The sequence below is a fragment of the Diceros bicornis genome, chromosome 14 (assembly GCF_020826845.1).
Source record: "Diceros bicornis minor isolate mBicDic1 chromosome 14, mDicBic1.mat.cur, whole genome shotgun sequence".
In the NCBI taxonomy this organism is placed as follows: Eukaryota; Metazoa; Chordata; class Mammalia; order Perissodactyla; family Rhinocerotidae; genus Diceros; species Diceros bicornis.
Genome location: NC_080753.1, coordinates 41,942,819 through 41,962,218, shown reverse-complemented (window position 1 = coordinate 41,962,218; position 19,400 = coordinate 41,942,819). Strand labels below are relative to the sequence as shown.

The 19,400-nt window shown below is 45.0% G+C and overlaps 1 protein-coding gene across 2 annotated transcripts in view; it reads left to right on the top strand.

Annotated features, from left to right (window-relative positions):
- The first annotated feature begins 866 nt into the window (after positions 1-866).
- The window catches only part of LOC131414023 (butyrophilin subfamily 3 member A3-like), a 72,982-nt gene continuing 54,448 nt past the window's right edge, over positions 867-19,400 (top strand). The window contains exons 1-11 of one of the 2 annotated variants that reach the window (XM_058555064.1): positions 867-962; positions 1,913-2,054; positions 5,877-5,966; positions 6,223-6,570; positions 7,994-8,275; positions 9,826-10,005; positions 10,182-10,202; positions 10,292-10,318; positions 11,220-11,246; positions 11,706-11,732; positions 13,286-15,439. In XM_058555064.1, coding sequence (XP_058411047.1) covers positions 5,888-5,966; positions 6,223-6,570; positions 7,994-8,275; positions 9,826-10,005; positions 10,182-10,202; positions 10,292-10,318; positions 11,220-11,246; positions 11,706-11,732; positions 13,286-13,989 — 1,695 coding nt within the window. In that variant the 5' untranslated portion in view covers positions 867-962; positions 1,913-2,054; positions 5,877-5,887 and the 3' untranslated portion in view covers positions 13,990-15,439. Of the gene's footprint in view, positions 963-1,912; positions 2,055-5,876; positions 5,967-6,222; positions 6,571-7,993; positions 8,276-9,825; positions 10,006-10,181; positions 10,203-10,291; positions 10,319-11,219; positions 11,247-11,705; positions 11,733-13,285; positions 15,440-19,400 lie in introns of those variants that run through there. The other variant, XM_058555065.1, reaches the window with a different exon arrangement.

Sequence of the window (19,400 nt, the reverse complement as noted above, 5' to 3'; positions counted from 1 at the left end):
CAAGGTCACATCACAGCCCTAAGAGCTTAATCACCATCTTGAGATGATACTAAAGTGTCTTGAGAGGCCCTAGGCCACAGTAGGATCAGTTTGTCCCAAAGACACCTTACAGAAACAGCCTTCACAGCCTATCCGGAGTCTAACCTCAGAGAATACAGAATCTTGTGGGAAGAATAGAAACAAATACATGTGAAAATACAAATGTAGCACAATATGGCACAGACAGTGAGAGAAGTTGCTCAGCAACACTCCAAATAAGAATGTTCTGAAAATGTAAGACGTGCCCATCAGTCACTGGCAGCACTGCCTCTGGAAACCTGAAAATTATATGATGTGGTTGTGGATCTGAGACCTGAGTTTCAGAGGTGCTGAAAAGGTGGAGGGGATCTGGTTTTCCTTCCGTTCATACTTCCATTTGTCTCTGCTGTAAAAGATCTCCTCCTCTGTGTGTCCACCTACACGCACACGGATGTCAGCCAACGGCCACAGAGACATTTTAATTAATGCACATCTTCCTCTCTTCACACATTAAAATCTTGTAATTTATCTGCTTAGTTCTGCTGATAAATCTATTATGATATAAAGGACATAACACAGGTGTATATAATGAAATTCTGATTATACACAAAAATATACATGAATGACTAAAATAGGTAAACACAGAGAGACACAAAGAATGTGGTAATCAGGACTGTAATTTTTCTTCATTTTGTACACTCCAATACAATTTCAGTTCTTATTGTAATCCTCTGCACTAGTTTCTGCCCAGCAACTGATGAGAGACACCCCCCTGAGCCAATCAAAAGATGAATTCTTCCAAAGAGGAACTCTGTTCCTTTTTCCCACAGTGAGCAGCCTTTCTTTCTTTTCCCTTTCTTCCAGAGCAGACTGTTAACTATAATGGAGAACTGTTGCTAACTGTCATTCTGTGGACTGTGATTTTCATATGGGAGTGCCAAAGGGTAAGTGGGGGAAATTGGTAAAAGCCAGGGCCACAGGCACAAGAAAGAGAAAGGCTAAAAAACAGAGAGTGGGTACGCCCAGAGAAAGGGATTTGTTGCTTGTGTGTGTGGTAAGGGGACGTGGGGTGCAGGTAGGAGGCAGTGCAAAAGGTAAGGACTTGCACTGGGAAATCTGGTAGGAGGGAGACAATCTGAATAAAGAAACTTCCCAACTGCATGTTCTTAGGAACTTAGTGGTCAGAAAGGGGCAAAGGACTCTTGTAATCTCTCCTGGTCATCTCTGGGGATATATCCTAAAAGATTCTAAGAAGAGATGTGCCTTAAAGATTTATATGTAAAGATGATCATTACAGAATTATTTGTAATATAGAAAACCTGAACAAACCTCTATATACAACATACATATACATATACAACAGTTTGAGGGCAGTTAAACAACACATTGTCCAATCGTAGGGGATTTCCATACTGTCACTAGGAATCATGTTTTTAGTAAAGAGTTTTTATTTATAATTGTAACAATACTGGACCCAAATTGGATATTTAAATTGTATCTACATTTTGCTATTGTAGATTTTACTGTGATGAACAGCCTTAAACATAAATCTTTGTGTTAACATCTGATTTCTTTTCTTTAAGAGTAATTCCTACAAGTGGAATTTTGGGTCAAAGTTGAAACATTTTTAAGACATTTGGTATAAATATATGGCCAAAATACTTCCAGAAATATTTACATTCCCATAAAGCAAAATATATGATTACCATCACAGATTATTTAAATTTTATTCTTTTTTATTTTTCTTCATCTTAAAATTATCTATAATCAATTTTATATTGGATAAAACAATAAATAACCTAAAAAATAAAAATATACTCCCCATGCTGACCACAGTAGAGAAGTTCTTACCTATTATAATAATGATAGTACTGTCCTCTCTCTAGCAGCACAGAGAAGAGTTTGAAGAGGAGAGGATGGACTGAAAGGCAATATTCTGTCTGAGGGTGTGTCCAGGTTTCAGACAAGGGTCTGAAGGAGAGCCCAGCTGCACAGACTTCTGCTCCCTTGTCCCCCGGCAGTTCCCGGACTGGCAGGTACTGTGACTGGGGGCCTCATGCTGGTTTGTTTTGGAGGAGTTGGTATTTTCTGAACCACTAATGTGTTGTAGTCACTATAATTACTTGTAACAATTTTTAATTGTTAAGTTATACATGAAAACTTTTAAAATTTTAAACATTCAAATAATTTTCAAAGTATAGGGCACAAAGGACAAAAGTATCTTTCACTCAATCCCCAGTTCTCAGTGTAACATGTATCGTTTTAGACCTTTTATTCTTTATTTTGTGAGGAAGATCAGCCCTGAGCTAACATCTGCCAATCCTCCTCTTTTTGCTGAGGAAGACTGGCCCTGGGCTAACATCTGTGCCAATCTTCCTCTACTTTATATGGGACGCCGCCACAGCATGGCTTGACAAGTGGTGCATCGGTGTGCGCCCAGGATCCGAACCCCAGGCCACCAGCAGAGGAGCACGTGCACTTAACCGCTATACCACAGGGCCATGGGGCTGGCCCCCCCTTTAGACCTTTTCTAAGGCAATTATATAAACCTACATATACAAATTTATAGTTTTGTTTTTGTTTTTTAGTAGAATCATTACTTGTGTTCCTCAGTGTGCTTTTTGTTCACTTAACATATCTTGATTATGTGGGTTAGTGGGTATAAATTAGTCTTAAATGTCACACTGAACTCCATCATAGGGATGAGCCATTATTTAACTAACCAGTCTCCTGTGGGTGGCTCGTTAAGTTGTTGATCTCTTTTTTATTTTTTTGAGGAAAACTAGCCTTGAGCTAACATCCGATGCCAATCCTCCTTTTTTGGCTGAGGAAGATTGGCCCTGGGCTAACATCTGTGCCCATCTTCCTCTACTTTATATGGGAGGCTGCCACAGCATGGCTTGACAAGCAGTGCATCAGTGCGTGCCCGGGATCTGAACCTGTGAACCTGGGGCCGGCACCGTGGTGTAGCCGTTAAGTGCATGCGCTCTGCTGCTGGCGGCTGGGGTTCGGATCCCGGGCGCGCACCAACACACCGCTTGTCAAGCCATGCTGTGGCAGCATCCCATATAAAGTGGAGGAAGATCTGCACGGATGTTAGCTCAGGGCCAGTCTTCCCTCAGCAAAAAGAGGAGGATAGGCATGGATGTTAGCTCAGGGCTGATCTTCCTCGCACGCACAGACACACACTAACTAACTAACTAACTAAATAAATAAATATTTATGAACCTGCGAACCCTGGGCCGCTAAAGCAGAGTGTGCGCACTGAACTGCTGCGCCACAGGGCCGGCCCTGTTGATCACTTTTTAATTTTAAAAATAATGCTTCAGTGTCATCCTTACACATGCTTCTCTCTGGACCCAGGGAAGTGCTTTACTGGACCAGATATCTGGAGTAGAATTGCTGGATCATTAATGCACATTTTAAAGTTCATATTTCACCTTTTTTCATGAGTGACTGGGTTCAAAGAGGTTTTGTCACATGGCTAAGATCACACAGCTTGTGAATCATAGAGCCATTACCTAGTTTCCACATGCTTTTTGTTCCTACATCTAACATATAGTGGGCCTGGCACATAGTGTGTGCTCAGTGAATATTTGATGAACAAATGAACGAAAAGATGGGTGAGGCCTGGTCTTGTTCCCAGCTCTCCCGTTCACTAGCCTTCTGATTTAGAAGTGGTGGGTTCAGCCTCTGACTGACTCCAGAGTGTCCACCAGGAGTCTGCTTAGATCTTAACCTGAGTCTGATGGGGGCGTGAGTTTAACTTAGGCACGGCCATGGGTTGGGGCTTAGAGGAGTCCGCAGTGTTGCTCCCCAGATGGGCACACTCTCAAGTCATTTATCAGCACCCCATTCTACCTGACATCTTCAGGGAAGGAGAAGACACATGATGGGAGAGGACCAAGGGAGAAAGGAGGGGGCTAGGTCCAGTGATCTCAGTCCTGTCTCTGAGTAATCCACCTAGGCCTGCTCTCAGACTCTCCACTGTCTAGGGATGCAGCCAACTCTGGGGTAGTTAGAATGGAAGCCAAGCTAGAACTCCAGCTAGAATCAAGCCTTGCCAGCTGGCAAGGGCCCCACACTTCCCTTATCACAAAGGTTCACAGTGATGCCACAGACCATGGCTAAAAGATGGTGGAGGCACTTTTCTGAGCCACGATAGAGTGGGGAGCACCGGACTGTGAGTGGGGAGTCACAGGGGCCCTGCCTCTGAGCTAAGAGAACCTCAGCACTTCCTAGAGGCATGAGCTTTGTTGGGCTGCTGTGTGCTCTTAGCTTGACATATTTGCCCCTACTTTACAACTGCCAGCTCTTACATCTCTGCCTTGACATGGCACTTCTCTAGCAGTGGAAAGACTAAGACGAGGAACTTATGAATTGCTGGTGAGCCCAGAGGCCATCTGCCAAAGAGCACTGGTAAACGCTGGAAGCATTGGTGAATACTTCACACTTCATTGGTGAAGACTGGAAATAAATAATTTCCTTCCCAGAGATGTTTTCCCACAAGGAACAGTTGTGAAAAGAGTGCACTGAAGCACACTGAGTAGTAATACTCTTACATGCATATCCAGGACATGCTGTCTCCTTGAAAACACTTCATTGAAAATTAGGAATAAATACATTAATATAGGCAAGTCCCAGTGGGAGCACAAGAGGTCAAGCTCTGCTCTCTAAGCCAGACCAAAAGAGCATGTCATTATAGAGGCACATGCTTGTTTCACAAGTCTCCACCTCCCCTCCCTTCAGATGACAACTAGCTAATGTGATCATCTAAACCGATTTAAAATTCTATTGAGTATTGACGGGTTAATACGTTACCCCTCATCCCTTCACTCATTCAACAAATATTTACTGAGGGTTCCGTGTGACCCACACACTGTTGTGTGGGCTTGATATACATCAGGAAACAAAATATATAAATATCCCTGCTTTGTGGAGCTTCCATTCAAGCAGATGGAGACAGACAGTAAAAACATGGTATGTTAGATGGTGAAAATTCAACGGGGAAAGAGATCAGGCTCAGGAGGATGGGAGCAGTTTGCCATAATCCTGTGGTCAGAGAAGGTCTCATGGAGGAACTGACTTTAGAGAAAAGACTTAAAGGAGGTGAGGGAGTGAGCCTTGTGGATATCTGGAGGGAAATGGGTCCAGATAGAGAGAAGAGGCAGGGCCGAGGTCCTCTGTCCTGGCCTGTTCAAGGACCAGCAAGAAGGCCAGTGTGACTGGAACAGACGAGGAGAGTAGGGGAGAGGAATTGAGAGGTGCAGGTCCTGGAGGGCCATGTTGTCCGTAGTGAGGACTTCAGCATCTACTCTGAGTGAAGTAGGAGCCACTGGAAGGTGCTGAGCAGAGGAGTGACATGATGTGACTCAAGGAATGTTCTGGCTGTTGTGTTGAGCATAGATTGTAGGGGACGCAGGTGGAATCAGGGGACCCAGAGAGGAAGGTCCTGCATTAATCAGTGTGATGGTGGAGGCTTGGACCTGGCTGTCGCAGTGGAAGTGTGGGAAAGTGGAAGGATTCTGACATATTTGGCCAGTAGAGCCAAGGCTTTCGTGATGGGTTAGGGATAATTCATGTACATTTAACACTACACACATAACATTTATATGTTAAATGTATGCACATATTTTTGGCATTAGCATTACATATTTTTATGAGTGATTTTCCCTTTTGAACTCAAAAGTTAAGAGACTCCCAAGCAGACATTATGGCAGAGGAAGATCTTGAGTCACCACACTAGTGACTGTGTCTTTCATTCTGAGCTGGCTCTGGGGAGGTGGAGGTTTGATGTGGAATTCGCCATCTTCTTCCAGGTCATAGTTTCTGCCTGACTCTTTGGCATCTCTCTGCAGCACAGAGGAAAATGGCAAGTTCCCTAGACTTCCCTCTGCTCGACCTCCTTGTGTGCCTCATCTTGGTCCAGCTGCTTACCCCTTGCTCAGGTAGGGAACATTCTGCTTTTATGCATCTGAAGGAGACAATTACCTATTAGCATCCAGTCATAACCTCTGCCAACATCTCATACCTGGAAGTCCCATCCCAGATTGAAGGTGCAAATGCCATTAAGAGAAATTGTACTTCTGTTAGCATCCTGTTCCTCTCTAGGTTTTTCATATCTCACCTCCCTGTCTAAGACCCCTCGCTCTTACCCTCATGGCCCCAACTCCCTCTGATGGAGCTTCTCCTTTTGCTGACCAGCTCAATTTTCTGTGATTGGACCCCTTGGGCCCATCCTGGCCATGGTGGGTGAAGACGCTGATCTCCCCTGTCATCTGTCCCCGAAGATGAGTGCAGAGACCATGGAGCTGATGTGGGTGAAATCTAGTCTTGGGCAGGTAGTATATGAGTATGCAAACGGGCAGGAAGTAGAAGAGCAACAGATGGCAGAGTATCGAGGGAGAACTTCTATTTTAAGAGATGGCATCACTGAAGGGAAGGCTACTCTCCGAATATACGATGTCAGAGCCTCTGACAGCGGAAGCTACCTGTGTTATTTCCAAGATGAAAACTTCTCTGAAAAAGCCCTGGTGGAGCTGGAGATTGCAGGTGAGCCTCCTAATTTTATTCTGAGCTCGTTCCTCTGTGGGACCTGGGGGCAGAGGCGGAGTTCATGCTCCTAATCCCCCTCAGAGCATTCTGGTTGTTAACTGGGATCTGCCTCCACTGCCTTCCTTCTTTGTTTCTCTAGGCGCTTGGGAAAGGCACAGGGTTTCCTCCAGGAAAAATTCCCCCTGTACCCTATAATGTCAAGTAAAGAACTCCCTCATGCTGGCCACCATGGTCTAAGCAGGGAAGTGGAAGGTCGAGGATAGGAAAGATAAGGAAATATCTCCTCCGTGATGGCACACAGGTGTTTGGGTTCAGTTGTGTTCCAGGTAGCTTCAGTGGTCCGTCCAAGTGCATGTTGCTGTGGGCCCTGGGAGGATGACCTGTGGGACAGCATCTATGCTGCCAATATCGTCCCACCACAGACCCCCAGGAACACACCTGGAGTTGACCAAGTTGTTTTTATACTTCTTGCAGCAGGGGGAGAATGCATGTCCTGTGGGAACCATGGTGTGTCTCAGTAAGAGGGTGTTAGAGAAGACTTGGTATAGAACTTGGGCTTCTGTTAGTTTGGAGTTGGGGGAGGGTAAATGGAAGTGGGGCTTTCTCTGGATTGGAAGCTGTCAGGAAGGTGGGGGGTGTGATTCTGTGGGTGGCTGCCTTAAGACGTCTTATCTAGGAGGAAGACTAGAGTGAGGTTAAAGCTGTAATTGGTCAAGGAGCAGCAGTCACTCATAGCCAGGATAGGGAAATGTTTGGTCATGATTGTGGTTTGGACAGTGTTCATATTTTTGTCTATATTCAAACACGATTGTGTGAGTGGTCATGTTTTTGTCTTGACCCATCATAGTGACAAAGTGCCCTTGTCTGATGTTGATGATCAATGAAGTTGCTTATGTTCAACAGGAGATCACCAAGACCAGGCAGATGTCCAGAAGTCAAGGGTTGCATTTCTCTTTCTCAGATCACTCTCTTGCCCTGTGGCTTCTGGCTGGGTTTGGCTAATGGGGAGCCATAGCAGAAGATGGAAGGAGGGTGAGAGGAGAGAGAGGACTAGGCACTTATCCTCATGGCTTGTTCCCTGCAGGACCACCTCTAGCTGGCTGCATTCGCTTCCTGAAGATCACCGTTCCTCTTAAGAAAGCCCTCTCTACATTACCATCTTATTTTAGGTCTTTAAAATGGCTTCCTCTCCTCCTCCCTTTGGGTTTCAGGGTGGGTAGTAACAGCTCCACTGTTCCTGGCCTTGGTGTTTTTCTCTATCCCGTGTAGTTTTCCCCTCACCATGACCATGCTTTTGTAAACAGCTCCTTAATGAAACCCCTCTTGAATTACCTAATGTGAGTGTGTCATTCAATTCTTGTTGAGACTTTCCCTGATAAAGGAGGCTCCAAAGAATTCAGGCTCATTTATCCTTCCACAGCCCTGGGTTCTGATTTTCACATTGAAATGAGGGGTTATGAGGATGGAGGGATCTGTCTGGAGTGCACATCCACCGGTTGGTATCCTCAGCCCCAAATAGAGTGGAGAGATGCCACAGGAGAAGACATGCCGGCTTTGGCAGCATCTTCAGCTGCAGATGGAGAGGGCCTGTATGTAATCGCATCATCTGTGATCGTGAAAGGCAGCTCTGGGGAAGGGGTATCCTGTATCATCAGAAATCCCCTCCTCAGCCAGGAAAAGACCGCCAGGATTTCCATTGGAGGTCAGTACCTGCTTAGCCTCAGGTAAATGGTGCTGGGCTATGGCTATTGAAAGGAGGAGAATGTGTGATTCTCTGTTGCTGTCTTGGCTCTCTGTAGTGAATATGAGGCACAGAGCAGGGATCTTGAGCCTCTTTCTTACTCCAGGCGTGTTTCTGGATGTTTCCTTTCCCCCTAAAGCTGTGTTTTTGTCACATATATTACTGCCTAAGTCCTATGTGGCAGAAACTGTGACAGGCAGTGAAAATTGGGGGAAAATGGCAAAGATCAGACCCTTAAGCAGAGACAGATGACAAAATGGGAAAAGCATGTACAACTCATGTCTTACAGAAAGAACTATTCTCCTTAAAATATAAAACAAGCCAGTAGAAAAATGAGCACAGTACATGAATTATTAGTTCACAGAAAAGGAAATAACACATGAGATGATGTCTCATCTCTCTCAATAGAGGAACGTGTTAAAATATTTTCTACTTGTGAAATTGGCAACAAAAAAAGAAAACAAAACCAAGGCGGCAGATCACATATTATGATGGCAGGATTGTGGGGAGATGGTCACTCTTAGACATTTGATGGTATAATTTGGTATATTTTTGGTATAAATTGGCATTAACTTCCAATGCCAGCAATATAGAAGTATTTCTCCAAACCACATATTTCTTGATCCAAAATCTCTCTTCTGGGAATTTCTCTGACAGAAATGCTTGCATTTTTATGAAATGAACCATGAAAAGTTGATTTCTTACAGCAGTAATTATAATAGCAAAAAGTTAGGAACTATGAACATGTCCATCAATGGGAAACTGGCATGCAATGGAATGTTGCACAGCTGGGAGAGAAAACACAGACATTTTCTCTGTACTAATATGGCAGGTTCTCTAATATGAAGAGAAAGCCAGATGCAGAGCAGTTTGTATTGAATGCTATCTTGGGTGTAAACAAGAAAATATAATAATATATTTATATTTTTAAAATCTAATACACACTTGCATAGCACTCACTATGTGTCAGGCACTTTATAAGCATCAATTGAATTTTTTTAACCTTATGAGTGAGGTACTATTATTATCCCATGTTACAGATTAGGACGCCAGGAACAGAGTGGTTAAGTAATTAGTCCAAGATCACACTGCCAGTCCAGTGGAGGAGCCAGAATTTGAACCCAGGCTCTCCAGCTCCTAAGTTCCTACTCTTAACCTCCCACCATATTAAGCTGATTAATGAGAAGTTAATAAATGGGGAAAGGGAGGAGGGAATGGATGGGAGACCTGGATGACTTTTTATATTTTTTTGATCTTTGAACCACGTAAATGTAACATATGAAAAACTAAATTAGAAAACACATAAGATTGTGATGCTCAAGTAACTCATATTCAGATGTGAGAAGCAGACAGTTCAAGACGAGTAATATCGTTATGTTATAGTAAGAGTTTACCGAAGTCTTATCTAAAGTTCCCTGATACTTTAGAAGGAGAAGGAACATTTATGTCCTGAGACCAACTCTGTGATCCCTGCCCTGGGGGTGAGAGGCTAAAGCTCCATTCCATTGCAGACCCCTTCTTCTGGAGGGCCAGTACCTGGATGGCAACCCTGGCTGGAACCCTACCTGTCTTGCTGCTGCTTCTCGCAGGGATGGGTTACTTCCTCTGGCAAAAGCAGAAGGAGAAACAGGTTCTATCCCGGGAAAAAGAGAGAGAAGAAGGAGAAAAGGATTTAGAACGAAGGGCAAGAGGTATCGGACCAGGAAGGGAAGCTATTGCGATGGTTTATGGGAGGGAACCCAAGAACCTGACCCTGCCCAACCCCGTGCACCCAACCCTTCACAGGGTCATTTGTAAGGTTTATGTTCCAGAAGTTCTCCCGGATGGATCCCCATAACAATAATTTTTTTTCCTGCTTATTTTCTAGAGAAGCTCCTGCGTGAATTCGGTAAGTTCTGATTGCCCCAGGGACCCTGGCATGTCTGGGTATCGCTGCTTTAAGCATCTTAATGACTCTTCACATTTCTTCCATTGCAGAGAAGATAGAGTTCCTACTCATGGCTGGTGAGTGCCTCTGACGTTATCTCTGAATTTACATCTAAGACTCTGTGCTGGGATATTTCCCTGCTCTGTCCTCATCCTTAAATCTGCCCAGGGCTGAGAAATGTCCCTGATCCCTTTAGGGAGGGAAAAAAGAAGGGTTTCTGATTCGGGGAAGCACAAGGAGTTGTGTTTTTTTGATAGAGAAAAGGGCCCTCAATCTCTCTCCAGGAGGGGCCCACAGACTCTCCAGCCCAGCAAGGCACCAGGGAACCTCCAGGCTGCACTTGAAAGGAAAGGAGGAGCAGGGGGATGGAACTCTCTAGATGAAGTGCCTTCCCTATGCTGGGAACCTAACTAATTGCTTTACATAATCTGTAGGCTGCTGAGAAGGAAACAAAGAATGTAAGATTTAAAAGAACGAGAAAAACAGGGAAGGGGAAAAAAGTGTATTTTAAAAAAGGAATAGCCACAATGGCTCAGTTGTGATAGATATGTTAGAACTGCTTTTAATAAAACATAGTATCTGAAATTTCCTCATTAAGTTGTCCAATTCTTTCAGAAGTAGGCAGGACGTAATACAGCTTGAGACAGATGGATTCTAGTGCACACACACATAGTCATGTACACACAGTGACACCTGCACCCAGGTAAGGGAGTGTAGATACATACAGAATAGATCTGCCAGGTCTCAGCAGGGAAAGCACTTACATGGTGCCTGTGGTATCATCAGCATGCAATTGATGTTCTCAGACTTGATATTAAGGAGGAGAGAGGAGGACAGTACTGAACAGACCCAAGGAGAATGTAGTAAAGGTGAGGGTGGAGGTCAAAAGGAAAGATTATGTAGGTGCAAAAGAAGAGAAAGGACATGACTCAGAGAAGACACAGTTCAGGTGACATCTCTACCTTTCTTCTATTGTAGGTGGAGAGAAGTCTCAGACCTATGGAGGTGAGTGACCCTGATGATTCTGAGTTTCCTATCACACGTGTACTAAACATTTCAACCTTTTCTCTGCTGTGTGACCCATTGGCATTCCCAGAAGGAATAATCAGATCTAGCCCAACGGCTCATTTTCTGTGGGGGATACCACCCACACTTTTCTGCAGCCTCAGATAGGACCTTCCAGACACAGTGTCTGGGCATTTTCTGCCAGCCCTCACCGTGCTAGCACACATGCCCACACCCTAGCAAGGCCTGGACATGTCACCTGCAGCCCCAGCATGACTGAAGGAGGGAAGTCCACCATTTTTGAGAGGTTCTATGCCTGATGCAGCAGAGCTGTAGAGGAAGGAAGCTGGACGTTGGAAGAGACTGATGAAAGGGAAAGAGAAATGGCTTACTGAGGAGAATGGTGGGGGCAAGAACAGAAATAATGCCCTTTCCTTACCCATGTCTCCTGCCTTTCAGAATCGAAGATGGCCCTCTTCCAAGCTGGTGAGTGAATCACTGTATGTTCCCTAGGACAACAAGCTGAGGGAACACACTCCCTTTTTCTTCTCCAACTCATGAGATTCTGGGAAGAAAAGTCTCCAAGACAGGGTGAGTTCTGGATGGGTGAATTGATGCCCTGGCCTCAAAGGTGTGCCCATCTCCCACACAAAGGTGTGCTCATCAGCTCCCGCTGAGAGCCCAGAGAAGCAGGGAGAATTGCTCTCCTGGGATTCCACAGATCTTCACGGGAAGGAAGAGGCATAAGTGGTAGAGCTGAGGGAAAGGAGAGGCAGAGCGAACTAATACAGCAGGGAGAGTGAGGATGTGGAATGTTCAAGTAGAGAAGGCAATGAGCAAAGATCTTTGCTTCTCCCAAGCTTCTTATGCCACCTCCTGCTGCTGTGTGTCCCCATGTTATTTAATGTTTCTGAACTTTAGTTATCTCATTTTTAAATGATGATCGTAATCTCTATTATGTGAGAGTTGAGGTAAAGAGTAAATGAGGTAATGAATGTGCTTTGATAAAAAACAATAAAAAAGAGATGACGTTCAAATTGGACGATTGAAGAAAGTTCAGGAAGGAACTCTTTAGAAAGGCAGGAGCGGGGTTAAGGTAAATCAACAAGGGAATATGAAGTGCCCCATGGCTCACACTAGTGGGAAGCTGTTACCACCCTAGGCTTGAAGGAATAGAGAGAGGGAGCAGTTACTGGAGCCCAGAGGAAGCTGTAGCTCAAGGACACGGCTGTCTGAGAGGAGTCATGCCTTTGTTAGAGCATCACCATCTGAGGTTGACAGGGATCAAGCAGGGGAATTAAATGCTGTGCATCTCTTTTCTTTCTCCTTCCAATCTTCAGCTAGTACCTCCCATTGGCCAAACCCGACAAGTAACCAGAGTCAAGAAAGCCCAGTGATGTTGTCCATAGAGGATACATTCCTGGGGCCCAGAAGAGGGTAGAGAAATTTGGAGAGTGGATCTGGGAGCACAGAAAAAGCCCCCAGCATGGCCTCTATCACAAAGAAGGCCTATGCTATTATGCTATTATAATATCAGGCACTTTTCCATACCCGGCCCTGGGCTACATATGAAACACCTTTTTCTACCCTAGAGATTAGTATTTTTATCCCCATTATTCAAATAAGGAAATTGAGGCTAAAAGGTATTATGTAAGTTGGGTCTATGGAAAAAGAGACTGCAGGAAAGGAAATTTTCTCAGTTCATGAGTGGTAGAGCAGGGATTGAAATGTAAATCTATGTGACTATAAAGCACAGGTGGGCAGAGTCATTTTGGGGAGGGAAGTAGGAAAAAGATAGAAGGAAGGAGCCAGATTGAGATATTGGATTAGGCAGACCCTGACCCTCAGCACTCTACTCTACTGAACACAAGACCCCTGAGCCTTTCTTTTGGTATTGCTGAGGGGGTGACATTCAGGGCAGGCTGGGGACACCAGGCTCTGGAATCAGACCTGCGCAGCCAGACCCAGGCTTTGAAAGCTGAGGCCCTGAGGTCTAGGAACAAAGCTGACTCCACAGCCAATCCTTGAACTTTCTGCAGTGGAAGTGATTTTGGATCCGGACACAGCACATCCTAAACTTCGTGTTTCTGAGGACCGGAGGAGCCTGTGGCGGGGAATCATACGACGGAATCTGCCACCCAAGCAGAAGAGATTTGATATACATTACTGTGTTCTTGGCTTCAACAGCTTCACGTCAGGGAGACATTTCTGGGAGGTGGTGGTGGGGGACAGGGAAGAGTGGTATGTCGGGGTGTGTGAGGAGCATGTGGAGAGGAAAAAATGGGTTAAAATGTCACCTGGGAATGGATTCTGGCTTCTGGGGCTGTCCAAGTGGATAGGCTATCATTCTCTCACTTACTTCAAGACCATCCTGGAAGTTGCCAACCCCCTTCAAAAAGTGGGAGTTTTCTTGGACTATGAGACTGGTGAGGTCTCATTCCACAATGCCTTGGATGGATCTCATATCTACAGCTTCCTGCACACCTCCTTCTCTGGGCCTGTGTGCCCTGTTTTCAGAATTAAGACAAGGGATCTAACTGCCTTGACCATTTGCCCAGCGCAGACAGGAGTGCAGAGTTCCCTTGTTACTGACCTAGTGTCTGATGTTTCCCTGGAGACCCCAGTGAACCCAAGCTCTGCTGATGGGAATGGGGACCCTCAGGCTGAAGTATCCTGCTTGCTTTCTCCTGCCCAGCCTGGAGCTGGGTGTCTCCTCTTTAACAGCAACTCATCACAACAATAAAATACTTACTAAATGCACACACTATGTGAAGCACTTCACTAATATTAATTCCATTATTCCACTTGACAGTTGAGTTTGATACCACTTTATTTTCTCCTTTCTGTAGATAAGGAAATAGGATCTAGAAAATTGAATTAACTTTCCAAAGGTGACTCAGCAAGTGAAAGACAGCTGGGATTTGAACAACAATAATTAACTCAAAAGATAACGTAAAATGTACTGGGTGTTGTGCTAAATGCTTTTAGTGAATTTCACTCATTTAATCCTCACAACAACACTGTGAGGTAGTCTTATTTCGATAATGTGGAAACTGAAGCAGAGCCAGGTTAAGTAAATTATATAATTTACACAGAAATTTGTGCTGCTGGGAGAAGTTTGGTCCCTGTCCCACCCGCACGTCCCAGGCTGTCCTTTTTCTGCCGCATTGCCCCCATGGAGAAGGGACCATGTGCAGCCCTGAGGTTCCTTCCCCAGGACACCTCAGGATGAGGATCACTGTAGGTGACTATGGAGGCCACACTCCACTTGGTTCCTTCAAGGTTGATTGTCAGAGCCATAGGTCCAGCTCTTCATTGGATTGAGTCTGCAGGGTGACATGGTCCAGAAAGTGAATTCACAGGGACTGCATCACACAGGATGTGAAGGGACCAGAGGCCAAACTCTTCACTAATAATGGGCACATGTGCACCCACTCTGTCAATGTGATGCATGATCACGGAGCCAGAACCAATCCTCCCACTTTGAACGTCTCAGCGAAGCCTAACTTAACACTTAAAGATTGTCTGTGGAATAGGAATTTGGGAGGAAGGAAGCTAGATGAACTTTAGTGGTATTTTTATCACACTGTAGAATCCATCTCCAGGAAAGTGATATTTCCACTCCTGATCATTCACTGATGATAACGGATGTTCCTTTCAATTGATGGATACAGGGAAAGGCTACTCTTCATTAGAATCACTATTATTGTTCACCACTGTCTCCTCGCTACCTGGCATGTGGTTGTCAAGTTACATTTGTTCAATAAATTTGTTAATAGTCTTTACTCTTCCACTGAGCTTTTTCTAGATTTTATGCCCCCACAGTTTACTCACCACAGTTTCACAGTTTACTTCATTCCAACATTTTCACAAAATCCTTAGTTTATTAGTTTTCTATCGCTGCCATAATAAATTATTTCAAATTTTAGGACCTAAAACAAGATAGATTTTTTATCTCACATTTCTGTAGGTCAGAAGTCCCACATGGGTCTCACCGAGCTAAAATCAAGGTGCCTGCACTGAGTTACTTTCTGGAGGCCCTGAGGAAGAATCTTTTTACTTGATCATTCATATTTTTGGCAGAATTCAGTTTCTTGCAGTTGTGGAACTGAGGTTGCCATTCCTTGCTGGATGTCAGCTGAGGGCTCTTCCCAGCTTCTACATGCTGCTGCCCTCCTAGGTTTGTGACGGTCTTCCTCCATCTTCAAAGCAGCAATGGCAGATTGAGTTCCTCTCAATCTTTGCATCTTTCCTAGTTTTTCCTCCATTGAATCTCTTTGATTCCTCTGCCTTCTTCCACTTTTGAGGACTCGTGATTAGATTGAGTCCACTCGGATAATCCAGGATACTTTTCCTAAGAATCCAGGATAATCTGCCTACTTTAAGGTCCAAAACCTTAATTCCATCTGTAAGGATCCTTTTGTCATGTAAGGCATCGTGTTCACAGGTTGCAGAGATGATGATGTGGACTGTTTAGCCTACTACACTTATCATAGTCACAGCCTCGCTCACTCTGAAGGAGGAGGAGTCTTTCCTCCTGGTAGCACCCTGTGTAGACTAAGGGCCTCCACGATTGGAAGTGCTTGTGGATTTTTAGAAATTTTGTCTGTAGCCCTTTCTTCACTTACTAGAATCAGGTATGCAAGTCAGAGTGTACCTTTCCAGAGAAGATAATTCTCACTGTTGGATACAGTGTGTGGTGAAATTTCTACCTTATCCCATCTCTTAGTTTGGGTTCCCCAAAGGCTGACTCTGTGTCAAGGACTTGGGTTCAGGTAGTCTATCTGGAAAGCGATCCCAAGAAACCCAAGTTTGGAAATAAATGAAAGGGGAAAAGCCAAGTAGGTGAAAAATGGCATAGAGGGTACATTAATTAGTGGTTATCATGTGGGCAACTGGGCTAGGTCCCACCCAGGGCACTCTGAGAAAACATGTGAAATTGTGGGCTATTCCTCAGAATCCTCCTAGCAGGGGTGGGGAGCCTGGGACATTCATTCACAACTTCCATCCTCTATTGGTTGAGGTTGCTCCTGAGGGTGTTAACTCCTCTGCTCTTCCAGGTTGGGCTGTGTATATGCAAAGGAGGAAACATTATTGCTGATGGAGAAGGTGGAGAAGAAAGGCAGGCACCTGAGAAATTGTTACCTTGCCAGAAACTGTCTACCCGAAGTGAAACAAGGGACTATGAGATTGGGCATCAACAGCATTTTTTTTTACAAGGCTCTTTCTCCGAGAATATAGTGAATGCCCATTAAGACCTGTCTGCCCTCCCTCCACCTCTATCCATTTAGCAGTCATGACTTCCTGTCTTCCAATATATGCTCATATAACGTGGTCCCACTGCCCCTTGACATGGACTGGATCTGGGATGGACTCTGACCCAGACTAGGCCAGAGGGAATACCTTGCACATTTTGATTGAATGGCTCAGTGATATGTAACCAGTTACACCTGGTTAGTAGCAGGTATGCATGGGAGCTGTGGGAAGGCATTTTCCATCCACAGGGTGGTCTAGAGAAGCACAAGGAAGGTGACCTACAGGGAGATTAGACCAAAGCAAAACTATTGTAGAGGTTCAAAGAGAATGGTTCAAGATGGAGAGAGTTAGGACAGCTTTCTCATCCTTGTTCCAGTGCCTTTGGGGGCCCAGTTTTATTGATGCTGTTTATTCTGAGAAATTTGTTCTCTTGCAGCAAGATACATGTGTTGGTTATTGCTGCAGCCCTGAAAATTAGCAACTCAACAAAACTATTTTTCTATGCTCACTGATTCCGGGAGTCAGTAATTTGGAATTTGAACAGGACAGAGTAGAAATATCTTTTCTGAGTGCCAAGATATCTTGCCCTCACCTGGAAAGAATCTACAGCTGGAGGTGACTCAAAGAAAGGAACAAACTCTCTAGATTTATTCCTCTCAAGACAGAATGATTTAGTCTGGTTGTCATGATATGAAGTGGCACAACCTAGTTGGACCTAGTTTCCTGCTAAGCTACCTCATGGGTAGAGGACCCACTCAGTGGGTCCTCCCCATACTCTCTGACTCAGGTCAGCTATGACAGGGGTTGTGGCCTGGCTTCACTGGATACTTCTGGAAGAAACTTCCCCAGAACCCCTGGGTCTTATTTTCTTCAGATAGAGGCTGTAGGCAGGCCAGGCTCTTACACTCTCACAGCCCCCTCTTCTGTCTCTTCCTAAGAGCAACCGAGTCCTTGAAGGAAACTGTGGAGACATTGCTAGTGTGTTAATTGGTAGTATGCTAACTGCACTGTTTTGAGTTGAATTAGAAAGGAATTGGAGGCCTCCAGGGGAAGCATTATGATTCTTGAGGGAAATGTGAAGAAATGCATCTCAGGAAGATTATTCTAGAATAAATCTATACAATGACCTGAGTGTGGTCTGTGGGACATTGAAGGGGAGCATTGTGTGTGTGTAGGGGGTGTTGACACCAAACCTCTCAATCTCAAGTTCGTGTGCCTGATGCACAGGAAGCCAAACACTGAGATGTCAGTGCTTGGAGATGGAGAAAGATTTATTTGAATTGGCCAAAACAAGTAGATGGGAGCCTGGGTTCACTCAAATCCGCCTCCACAAGAAAAGGAAACATGGGGGTTTTATAGAGCTAATGGGGTTGGCAGGAGGAACTTTGGAGAAACAAAGAGGTCACTGGGCAATCTGACTTCGGGGCTTCAGGGCTGCTGAGGGCCAGCCATCTGGTGATCGCAACCTCCCCTAAGGCATTCTCTTTCTTCTGCAAAACAAACTCACAAATCCTCTGGAAAACAAACTCACAAATCCTTGAGAACTCTGAGTCACCTCTTAAGTTAAACAAGAAAAACAGCAAATTGATTTACTATCTACAGTACCCCTCAGGTACCTGGCTACAGTGTTGGACTCAACCAGTCCGTCTACAGGCAGAGGATGAAGCCCAACTAGAAAATCTTTGTTTGCTGCCATTTTCCCGCCTCCACTAGAATGCCACCTCCCTGAGAGAAAGATGTTTTGCCTCTCAGTATCCTCAGCATCTCTCCTGCAATGGTTTTTGAATGAATGACACAGTCTACAGTCTATTCCTGCAGCTGCTATCTTGCTTTATTCTCTACCCCTCCAACCCCTCCCTGTGTTCCCCCTTATCTCTCCACTGCCCCCACAAGCAGAACAACTTGGACAAGATTCCTTTGGCTAAGGAAAGAGGGTTGCTTATGTTTACCTCATCACCTCCCCACCCCCCAACACCGTCTTCTACTCCATACACACTTCTACACACCAGACCTCTTTTCCTAGTTAGCAGCAACCCCACAATCTGCAGGGAATCTCAAGGTTTAGGGAAAAAAATAAATAAAAAAAAAATGGAAACACTGTTTCTGCAAACAGAAAAAGGAAATAAAAGGGCCAGATCATCTCAAAAGGCTATTTGCAACTGTGCAATTTTAAATCTTAAAGATTTTTGTATATTCTACCTAGTAACTGGGAGAAAGTATGCTCACGGATACCATTGGCTGGTGACCCACAGCCAGACAATCATGTGCTCTAAACCATTCATTGAAAATCTTGGGACTTTGTGGTCAGAGTGGACTGGGTCCCAGGACCAGCAGCCCCACACGCTATGAGTTACAGGAGGCTAAGAAACTTTTTTCTCTGCTTTCTGTACAGTTTGTTCTCTGGTTGTGACTGTGGCCATGATGGGGTTGGAGACAAGAGAGATGAGCAGAAGATCATCATTTGAGAGTCAGAGGAGAAAAGAAATGCAGAAGTCAATTCTAGAAAGTAGGAAAGGGACGAGAAGTGCTACAGCTCTGGGGTGGGTGTGAAGGGGTTAGTGGAGGAAGGGAACCTGATGAGGGAAAGGCAGGGTCCCAAGGAGAGGGTAAGCTTCCTGGCTGCCAGGATGGGACTCACAGGAGAGTAACCCAGAGATTAGCAACAGCAGAAAGCTACCTAAACGTGGGGGGACAGTGGAAAGAGGTGGCTTGAGAGCCCCGAGCGGGAGCTGGAACGGCGACAGTGGATGCCCCGGGGATGAGCAGCAGGAGCTGGGATGCCAGAGGGAGGATCTCCAGTCAGAGAATGGATGCAGCTGAGGCAGAAAATGCTACAGGAAGCAGGGAGGGAGGAGAAATATCCTGGTTTCTGCCTTCCTCCTACATGCCAATCTTTTG